This window comes from Camelus dromedarius, chromosome 8, assembly GCF_036321535.1.
Source record: "Camelus dromedarius isolate mCamDro1 chromosome 8, mCamDro1.pat, whole genome shotgun sequence".
Taxonomy (NCBI): Eukaryota; Metazoa; Chordata; class Mammalia; order Artiodactyla; family Camelidae; genus Camelus; species Camelus dromedarius.
In genome coordinates this window covers 68,918,525-68,929,454 of record NC_087443.1, presented here as the reverse complement: position 1 = coordinate 68,929,454, position 10,930 = coordinate 68,918,525, and the positions used below count along the sequence as shown (strand labels likewise).

The 10,930-nt window shown below is 52.8% G+C and overlaps 1 protein-coding gene across 4 annotated transcripts in view; it reads right to left on the bottom strand.

Annotated features, from left to right (window-relative positions):
• Nucleotides 1-388: 388 nt before the first annotated feature.
• VWA2 (von Willebrand factor A domain containing 2) overlaps nucleotides 389-10,930 on the bottom strand; it is a 44,887-nt gene continuing 34,345 nt past the window's right edge. For 3 of the 4 annotated variants that reach the window (XM_064488458.1, XM_064488455.1, XM_064488459.1), the window contains 6 exons: nucleotides 9,081-9,136; nucleotides 7,486-7,593; nucleotides 6,010-6,588; nucleotides 2,895-3,446; nucleotides 2,142-2,267; nucleotides 389-1,296 (listed from right to left, as the gene is read on the bottom strand). In XM_064488458.1, the coding sequence (XP_064344528.1) occupies nucleotides 1,187-1,296; nucleotides 2,142-2,267; nucleotides 2,895-3,446; nucleotides 6,010-6,588; nucleotides 7,486-7,593; nucleotides 9,081-9,136 (1,531 nt within the window). In that variant the 3' untranslated portion in view covers nucleotides 389-1,186. Of the gene's footprint in view, nucleotides 1,297-1,869; nucleotides 1,971-2,141; nucleotides 2,268-2,894; nucleotides 3,447-6,009; nucleotides 6,589-7,485; nucleotides 7,594-9,080; nucleotides 9,137-10,930 lie in introns of those variants that run through there. The other variant, XM_064488457.1, reaches the window with a different exon arrangement.

The window sequence follows — 10,930 nt, the reverse complement described above, 5'->3', positions numbered from 1 at the left end:
ACCAGAAATCCTGAAGTTCTTAAAGCTAAGCAGTATTTAAATCAAGGTAGCCTTGAATTTTTGCATATAAAACATCACATTAAGGTATTTATATGAAAAACTATGATAAAGTATCTGGTTTTAAATTTACAAAAGCTTCTACTGAAAATCCAACTCCAAACACTACCACCCAGGGCGGAAACTGATCCCTAAATACTGCGGGGGTGAACAAGTGCCTAGCTCACCAGACAATATTCCAGCTAAGCCTTTTTGCCATTTAGATACAAATACTCCTGTTAAATAATCAACATCATTCTTTGAAACAGTCCTTTAAAAACGAGGCAGAAAAGCAAAATAAAACCAAAATCTAGACAACTTGAGATTTATGCCTAAAAAAGCAAAACTCCCCTAAATTTCTTTATTCTGTATTGAGTTTAAGAATTTTTTGTTCCCAAAAGGCAGAGTAAGACAAGGACTCAGAAACACCCCACAATTAACCCTCCTAAGTAAACTCACAGAAGCCCCTGGGAGGGAGTGCTGCTCAGTGCCCAGGCCAAGCTCACGTGTCCCCTGGAGACCCGGGCTGTTTGCACACTTAGCCCATCCCTCACAAGCGATCGCTCACCTTCCAGTCTGGCCATTCCAACCACCCCCCACACACACACACACATCCAGTCCCGGAACAAGGCACAAATGCCACTCGAGCACCTTGTCAAACTAAGAACGAATGCACCCAGGACATCTCAGGGGAAAGATGTGTGAGAAGGTCCACGCCGGGTCCATCCTGAAATGCCACGGCGGCAGTGCTCTGAATGACACCCGCATCGCTGCCGTCTGTTGGGCATGACTGTCCCAACAACATTCTATTTAGCATTTGTCGTGGGCAAAGTGAGCTTCCAACAGGCCATCAGAAGTCTCCAGGTTCCTCTGTTCCTCCTCAGGGGAAAGGTGGCAGATGACACCAGCTCGGCAGGGCACAACCAGGTCCAGCCCAGTAGGTACTTACTTTTCACGTGTAGAGTTTTCAACATCGTTGTTAGAGGGTGAAATCCACTGCTACCATGTCCCTAAGCAGGGTCATCTCCAGCCGAGCCCTCTCTTCTACCTGGGTCGGGAAGCAGGGCAGGAGGATTCCAGACACAGCCAGAGGCAGACACTCAAAAGGGCCGCACGAGACAGGATGCTCCACTGAGGGCAGGCCCCCCCCTCAGCGCCCAGGGGGCCCGGGCCTTCTCGGTAGCAGCTGGGAGGGCTGCTGCTCTCCTGCAGGCTCTGGGCTGGAGCCACGTATCCTGGGGGCATCTCCCCTCAAGGTCCCTGGGAAAGAAGTGCACACTGAGGGAGGAGTGTCTGAGCCCTCTTCTCAACCAATCAGCAGCCTAACGGGCCCCATCACATCTCGCTCTTACTCTGTACGCCCAGCAGAAGGGGCCCCTCATGTCACTCCCAGCCCTCGGAAGCCCGCCTCTGCCAGTGCCCGGAGACCCTGGGCTCCAGCGGGAATCGTCTTCTAGCCACTGCTGGCTGTTCTCACTTTAAATCCATGAACTGTGGCCACCGGTGGGCCCGGGATGCTGCCCAACACTCGTTCTCTGTGTCTTTCCCCTGGACAGTGATTCTCCTCTCTCCTCGAACTGCCAGCACTTCCTCCCCATCCTCTCTCTCAGCTGATGGACGGTCCCATCTCACTGAGCAAACAGAAACACTCAAAAAAGAACTCTGCCTTCCCCACCACTTGCACATCTATGCGCCCACCTGGATCCGGGCCTGCGGTCTGTGCCCTGAATCCTCTGTGCTCCTGCCCGAGGCTGCCCTGGGAAGCCTTCCTCCCAGTCACCATACATTTTCTTTAACTAGACTGTGCTCGGCACTAATACACTACATGCGGCACTTATTTGCTGCCTCCCTCCCTCACTGGAGTGGAAGCTCCATCAGGGCAGAGGTTCCTACTGTCTCGTTTCCTGCTCTGTTCCCAGCACCTGGAATGGCACCTGGGAGGCCAGAGGCACCCACTAAATGTTTCAAGCACTAATGAACAAATGAGTGATTCCTTCCATCAATGCCCGAGAACCTCCCTCGGCTCGGTCCTGGGGCCTAGGAGGACGCACACCACCACCCCCGCCCCCACCCAGCTCCCACGAGCGAGCAGGAGCCCCACTTACGGCGCTCACAGTGGGGGCCCTCCCCGCCGGCACGGCACTCGCAGCGGTAGCTCCCGTCGTGCAGGACGCAGGTGCCCTTGTTCAGGCACGGGCTGGGTCTGCAGGGGTTAACTGGCCGCTTGGCTTCTGCAAGGAAGGACTAGCCAGCAGGCCCGCCTGGGTCAGCCCCAGAGACCCTCCTCCAAGGAAGCCCAGAGAGAGGTGAAGCCACTGGAGTAGAGTCTTATACATCTTGGTGTCTCCATGAGCCCTTGGGCAACAGGTTAGCACACGGCTGGACACTAAACTGCATGGCTAGTCAGAGACCCAGTGTCCACCCAACTTTCCCACAGGTGTTTGGAGACTCTCTGGTGAGCTGTGCACACGGCAGTGCTTACTATTATCATTAGGGCCATAGACTTAAAAACGTGGAAAGGATGTCACTGCCAAAAGGGAGCCTCGGAGTCAGGCTGGCCTGGCTATGTCTGCTCCTAAAAGGTCAGTGCCAACGTGGGGTCCTGTGGGTATCCTAACAAAGTCTTCTGTTTAAGTGGGGTGCATTCATTCTCAAGTCTGGGAAGAGGTGCCTGTGTTAAATTCTCTGCCAAATGGGGACAGCTGGGCACACGTTCCCTGCGGGGTTTCATGTGAGCGTGGGATTCAGCACAGAGCCCGGCACGTGGGAGGCCCCGGGTAGCCGGGAGGAGCTGCTTCCCTGGAACGGTGTATGTGAAGGCTCGGGCCGAGGGCCTCTGCCTGGAGGCAGCCACTCACCTTGGCATATCCACTCCATGAGCATGTCCTGGTGGTGCCTCAGGTCTTCGTAAGCTGCCACGTGGATCAGGGAGTCCCGGGGACCTGCAAGCCTCCGCAGTGCCTCCGTCAGGACAGGCCCCACGCCCACCACCAAGACAGAGACGCCGTTGTCCCTCAGCTTCTGGGCAGGGACAGCCGCATCCTCCGCCCCACTCCCGCCCGTGACCACCACCACAGCCTTGGGGACACCAGGCCGGGCACCCTTGTGGACCACCATCACCTTGTCATAGATGTGCAGCAAGGCCATGCCTGTCGAGCCCGCCCCGCCCAGGTAGGGGGCCTGGCTCATGGCCCGCAACACCGCAGCACGGGTGAGGTGGGTATCCAGCCTGAAGGCAGTCTGGACCCGGCCGCCATACACCACCAGGCCGATCTGCGTCACGTCTGGGTTCACATCAAACTGGAGGGCGCAACTTCTCACGAAGCTCTGCATCTGGGCGAAGTTCTCAGGCCCCACTGAGGCTGAAGCATCCAACATGAAGACCAGGTCCAGCGACTGGGCCTGGCAGCCTGCAGAAAAAGCAAGCAGAGTGGACCTCTGGGGGCAGCAAAGTGAGGACTGCACTGCAGTAAGCAGAGCCCAGGTCAGCTAGTCTGCTGTCTGTCCACTGCGTATCTGTCCTCCACCCTCTCCTAGAATATCAGCAGGACACATGAATGCCCAGCTAGACCACATTCCTAGCTTCCCTGGCAGCTAAGTGTGGCCACGTGACCAGTTCTATCTGATGGGATGTGACTGAAAGTAATTGTGCAATTTCCAAGTTATGTCCTCAAAAGAAACCTGCTTGCCTTCCACTCCCCCGTTGCCCTCTTCCTGCTGTCTGAGAAACTGTGACCTTGGAGTTAGAGGTGGAACCATAACACAGCCTAGCCACCCTGCTACCCAGGCTGCTCACCTCTGAACTGTGACATGAGAGGAATACACACCTGCAACTTGTACACCACTGAGCTCTGGGACTTCACCTGTTCCATTATGTAAAGGATGGAGTAAGAGGCTCTCATTCATTGGTTTTTAAAAAACCGCCCCATCACAAGGAAAGTCTGAGAAACTGTCACAGCCAAGAGGAGCCTAAGAAGACAAGGTGACTCAACGTAATGTGTCCTGGATGGGATCCTCGGAACAGAAAAAGGACATTATGTGACAACTAAGGAGGTCTGAATAAAGTATAGACTTTAATAAACAATAATGTGTCTACAAATGGCTAACAGGCACATGAAAAAATGCTCAATATCACTAATCATCAGAGAAATGCAAATCAAAACTACAACGAGGTGTCACCTCACACTAGTCAGAATGGCCATCATTCAGAAGTCCATGAATAAATGCTGGAGAGGGTGTGGAGAAAAGGGCACCCTCCTACACTGCTGGTGGGAATGTAGCTTGGTGCAGCCACTGTGGAAAACAGTATGGAGATTCTTCAAAAAACTAAAAACAGACCTACAGCAATCCCACTTCTGGGTATATATTCAGAGGGAACTCTAATTTGAAAAAATACATGCACCCAGTGTTCATAGCAGCACTATATGCAATAGCCAAGACACAGAAGCAACCTAAATGTCTATCAACAGATGACTAGATAAAGAAGTTGTGGTATATTTATACAATGGAATACTGCTCATCCATAAAAAAGACTAAAATAATGCCATTTGCAGCAACATGGATGGACCTAGAGATCGTCATTCTAAGTGAAGCAAGCCAGAAAGGGAAAGAAAAATACCATATGATATAATTCATATGTGGAATCTTAAAAAAGAAAAAAAAAAGGACACTATGAACTCGTCTATAAAACAGAAACAGACTCGCAGACATGGTAAACAATCTTATGGTTACCGGGGAAAGGGGGTGGGAAGGAATAAATTTGGGAATTTGAAATTTACAAATGTTAGCCTGTATACATATAAATAGATTTTTTAAAGTTTCTTCTGTATAGCACAGGGAACTATGTTCGATATGTTGTAATAACCCTTAATGAAAAAAAAATGAAAACAAATATATGTACGTATATGCATGACTGGACATTGTGCTGTACACCAGAAGTTGACACACTGTAATTGACTGTACTTCAATAAATAAATAAATATAATAATGTGTCAATATTGGTTCATTAATTGTGACAACTGTACATGGTTAAAATCTTCTAAGAGGGACACTGGATGTGGAGTACATGGGGACTCCACTGTTGTCACTATTTTTAAAAAAAAAAACCCTCTGGCTGCCAAGGGGAGATGAGGCTGGAGGGGCACCCTGGAAGTGGGCAGGCAGACCCCTGTCCCTCCCCTGCAGAAGGGAAGGTCTCACCTCTGGTGAGAGTGACATCGGGGGCTGAGAAGCTGAATTCCACATGCAGCTCCCTGCTGCTGACCTCTCTAAGAGGAGAAATCGGGGCTCCCCATGGAGGATCTGTTTCAGCTATTATGTCTCTGACCATGGACCAGGCCCCTACTCCCTAGGTGGGAATGTCTCCTTCCCAGGGCAGTGTTCTCCAGAGTACCCTGCCATGGTGGGTCTCGACATCAATATGGGTCATAAAACTGAACAGAATTACGGTCAGAACGCATCCCCAGTTTCAGAAAGGACAAGTATTTCACGAAAGGTTTGTTCCAGGTTTGTGTGCCAGTGCAGGCGAGTGGGGGTGCTAGGAAGGCATTTCTTTCTCTGATTTGCCAAAAAGAAACTGGGAAGCTGCTCTTGTGTGGCACATTTACTAAGTTCAGAGCTCCTTATCAACAATAACAATAAACAACCACGAATAATAATAAATATCAATACCTACCACTCGGAGTGCACTTACTGAGTGAGCTTACCCGGTACTAAGTGTGTTAAGTTGCTTGTCTTACTTAATCTTACAAAAGCCCCTCGGGGGTGCTACTCTTAGTCCCATTTTACTGACCAGTATACCGACAAAGTTAATCCTGACAGGGCTAGTATATAAGAGTGAGGCTGTGGTTCCAGCCCCCATCACGGACCCTGATGAAATCGTTACCAAAAGGAGAAAGCCCGCCACTGCCCAGCTGGCCCCAGGTCCGGTGAAGCCGGTCTGCGGCTGGCACCAGAGCAGGGACTGGTCCTTACCTGGGCGCTGCCGGCTGCATAGCTTCCCGTGCAGCTTTGGGATTTGGCTGAACAGGTCCTGCGGGCCGGTGTAGACCATGACGCGCTCCGGGCTGCCCGTGATCTCCTCCAGCTCCGCCCGCACGGCCTCGCTGCCCACGCCCAGCAGCAGCAGCTCCCGGGCCCTCGCGAAACGCGCCGGGCCAGCCACCTCGTCCTGGGAGCGCGCCTCGGTCATCAGGACCACCGCCCGGCGGGGCCGGTCCTGGCCCGTCCTGGCGGCGCTCCCGAAGCCGCGCTCCGCCGCCTGCCGCAAGGCACTGCCCGTCAGGGTGGCGCCGCCGCCGCCGCCGAAGGGCACGGCGTCCAGGCTCCGGACCAGGTCGGGCACGTCCTGGTACTCGCCCACCGGCACGGCCAGCGCCAGCTCGGCGGCGTAGCGGGCCACGCCGATGCGCGCCCGGGAGTCCTCGCCCAGCGCCGCCTGCGCGAACCGCTTCACGAAGGCCTTGGCCCGCAGGAAGCCCTCCGGGGTGGTGCCCGCCGAGCCGGCCAGCAGGAAGAGGACGTCGACGCGGCACTCCAGGCTCAGCTTCGGGGCTGCCGGGATCACAGTGGCCGTCACGCCGCGGAGCACGCAGACCCACGTCCCACCCGGGGCACCCAACCGCCACGTGGGGCAGGAAACCCCCCCTTCCCAGGAGGGAGAGGGGGCCGAGACACTGAAGCTACGAGGCCTGATGCCCAGGGCACATGTCGCAGAGTTAGGGCCGGACACACGCTCCCTGGCGGCGCTCTCACTATTTCAAACTTCTTCCATGACGGTTAGTGCACCTTGTGTCCTGCTGGAGAACTCTGTCTACCCTAAGAGCATGAAGATACACTCCTGTGTTTTCTTCCAGAAGCTGCACGACTTTGCTTTTTACATTTAAATCTATTCTCCATCTAGAACTGATGTTTAGCTTGGGAGGTAGGGAGTCAAGATTTATTTTTTTCCCCCATATGACTCCAACTGACTCAGCACTCCAGTTTTTTAAGTTAGTATTTCACACGTCCTGTCCTTTGTAAAGTCAAGCACTGTGCTAAGCACTTTACGTACATAATCTTATTTCAAACTCTCGTAACCGTAGAGGGGAAAGCCAATTATGAGCTAAATTTTTTGGTTTTAAAACCGAAAGTGGTTGAGGCTCTTCACTCTTCTTCTCAGAAGAGGGGAGAAGAGACTCTGCCCAGAACCAGAACCCAGTTGGGCTGGCTCCAGCCTGAAAGATGCTCGGAGATCAAGCAACAGCCATTCTAAAGCTAGGAAGCCAGGAGCCGTGTCCAACCCAGCCCTCCACCACCTGAGGTACCTCAGTGTATCACTTGAGAAGCAGGTGGCACTAACTCAAGGGCCAGCTCCTACCTAGTAGCTAAAAGGGTGGCAGATGAGAAGCAGGAGCCTGGGCTCCCCTGCCCCTGGACGGTCAGAGTCTGGGAGGTTTCATGCACACGTACCGCAGTCAGCCTCCCCTCCAAAGGCCGGCGGGCAGAGGCAGTGGTACCTGTCCAGTCCTTCTGGAACACATGTGCCTCCATTCTGGCAGGGCTGGGAGTCACAGGGGCCTGTCAAAGAGATGTCCATTAACAGCCTGGCACATCAGCCCAGGAAATTAGTCTCAACACCTGTAGCGAAGTGGGAAAGAAAAGCAAGTGAACTTCGTAAGGCAGGGGCAGTGTGGGGGTGGTAATGGACACTCAGTGGTGGGCTCAGTAAGGCCCCCTGTGTGAATTACAGGCTCACTCAGGGATATGCCAGTGGGATCTGGCTCCTGGCTCTGATACTGGGGTCATGTGTTATGGACGTCCCCTGCCCCCAATTTATATGTAGGAGTCCAAACCCTCAATACCTTAAAAATGTTAATATATTACTTGGTGGTCACATCATTGTAATTAAAGTGTTGTACTTTTTGAAGGCAGGAATTACTGAGGCTAACTCTGGGCACCTAGGCCTGTGGTTCTGTCAGCTGAAGTTCCATAGAAACAACTGGGGGCTCGTTAACAGCACCAACGAGCCTTAACTGAGCAGCTACTCTGGGCCACGTACTGTGCAAAGCACTCCACACACACGATCTCACTTCACTGATAAACCGGATGAGGCAGATACTGTGAACCCCCGTGTCACAGACGAGGAAGGTGAAACTCAGTGAACAGAAGTCACGTGCTGAACTGAAGGTCAGAGACTTGGGAAGGGGCAGAGCTGGGGGTTCCAATTCTGGTTCCAAAACTGTAAGTCCTGGAGCTTTCATTTCTGAGCAGAAACAGTCCCACTTTCTCTTCCTCCTATGGGTCAGAGGCCAGCAGTGCTGCAACTTTAAAATGACATGCCAGGAGGATCACCAAACCCTGGGTCAGAAGCACCATCCTACCTGCGCGTGAAGCCTCTGGCTCTGCTTTCAGGGCTCGGGCTACCCACCTCCTCCAGAGCAGCACACCCACAGAAGCACTGATGCCAACACACTCCAGTGCGATTTCTGGGCTCCTGGGTCAGTGGGACACACTAGACCCGGGGTGGGGGGGAGCAGTGAGGGCCCACTGGGGAGCCAGGCTGAAGGATCTTAAGGGTGTTGATAAGTCTTCCTGTTTGCTTGGGACTTTGTAGTTGATGAAGCACTTTAGTGGGCATTACCCACCGAATCTTCACCAGGATCCCATGTGTGATACCCCCCATCATCCAGAGCAAGGAAATGGGGGTTCCAGACATGGGGCAAACATTACCCCCATTTTACAGAAGAGGAAAGTGAGGCTCGGGTATCTTGCCCTGGGTTCAGTGCTGGAGGTAAGGCTTTCTGTCTGCAAAGCTGGTGCTTGGAGCACGCCCCTCTCTGCCTCTTGTCAGTGCAAGGGGAGCTGGTTAAGGAAGAAATTCCAAAGCCTTCACTCCTCCTCAGTGAAGAAATACCACTGAACAAGGGAGGCATGAGTATGGCGTGAGCATGTCCCTCTGCCCGGGAGCTGGGTCCAACCCGTCTCTGCCCTAGGAGTGTAAATGCCCCTTTGGGAGCCAGTTCCAGGGCCAGAAAGAAAAGAAGAATCCAAGAGGCAGGCTGTACCTGGGCAGATGGTCCTGTGGCAGGTAGCAGGGTGGGTTAAGAACACTCTCTTCCAGCTACAATCCAAGGAGACAAATGGTAGAGATCAAAGGTTGAACAGGAGAGGCTATTTAAAACACAAAAAGCTCCAATATATAGAAAACAGATAAACAAGTTTATACTGTATAGCACAGGGAGCCATATTCAGTATCTTATAGTAACTTATGGTGAAAAAGAATATGAAAACGAATATATGTATGTTCCTGTATGACTGAGGTATTGTGCTGTACACCAGAAACTGACATAATATCGTAAACTGACTATACTGCAATAAAAATATAAAAAAACACTAAAAGCTGACAGAAGATGCCAATGCAGAAGAAGCAAGTCAAAACTTGTTTTCTTCCTTGATTCCACCCCAACTTTTATATGCATAGAGTATGAAATGTTTCAAACTCCTCAAGGATAATTTTTTTAAAAAAAGGATGATGTCAGAAGTCAGAGCGATCTGTGTTCAGTGCTCTGATTTACGGGAAAGCTTTCTATTACGAGTCACTTTCTTGGGCCAGCACAAGGTAGGAGCGGGTGGGAAATATTGGGATCAAGCAACTGGATTCTGGCTATGTGACCCCAGGCAAGTTACCTTCCCTCTCTGGTCTTCAGTTCCCTCTTCTATACAGTAACTCGATCTGTCGTTTTCAACTGCGTTCCTTGGAGCCTCCGTGGAGAGGGAAAGGGACCGTGTGTCCAGAGCCCCCCAGTGCCACAGCCCCGCCCCTCCCCCGAAATGTGCTAGTTCCAGCCTGCACCGCAAGTATTCCTACGAGGCTCTGCAGCTCAGGAGGATTTGCAAACCACTGGTCTCCGTGACCTCTGAGGTCTGTTTGAGTGCTAACATTCAGTGACAACACAGGGGCCACTGTTCCTGTGCTGGCTTCCAGGCTCCAGGTGTCCCCACCATTACCTCAAGTCCACAGCTACCTGAAGAGACAATAATCTCCTCTTTCAGATGGAAAAATGGGTTCAGAGGGCTGAATTAAGTTGCCCAAAGTCACACGGTTATCGGAGCACTGCCGATCTGGGATCCAAACTCCATCGTCTGAGTCCAAAGCCCACACATTCTGCCCCCGGTCTCCCCTCCCCGCTCTCCTGAGTCTGGGGGACGACGGGCCGGCCGCGGCAGGAGGAGCTCCCCATCCCTCGGGCGGAAAGCCCTCCTCTTGGCTGGCAGCAGCTCCAGGGGTGGCCTCATCTAAAGAGATCCTCTTGGGGCCTTGACAACAAAGCTCTCTAAAACTTTCTGAAGAGGGCTTCTCCCAGCGAGATCCAGCCCAAGGCCGCCCGCCTGGGGGCGAGCTAACTGGGCTCACCTCTAGGGCATGGTCTTTCCTGAGGCAAAACATCCCCTTGGGGGAAAAGCCAAGTCAATTACAAACCAAGAAGTTGCTGAAATCAAAACTCTGCCAAGCTGCCAGCTCCTTAAAGAGAAATCTCCCTGTCCTTGTCTACTCCTATAAAATCACAGGTCCCAGCCCAGAAAGCGCCACCGGCCCTGCCCCTCGGCGCCTGGGCCTGCTCTGGGGGCCGGCGTTGTTGAGCAGACCCTGTCCACAGGCCTTCGCCTGGGCCTGTCCTTGCCTCATCCCTCCCCCGCCTCAGGTCCGGACTCGGATGCCGCATTCTCTGCAAGGCCTTCCCTGCCCACCCTAATTAAAACTGCAACCCAGCCCCAAACACCTATTCACCCCGCCCTGTCCCACCCCCACGGTCTTCCCCACAAAGCACTTCCCACCCCCAATAGTTCACTTAGGTATTTTGTTTACTGCTGCCTCCTGCTCACGAGGGCACACATTTCTAAGATGCTCATGCTG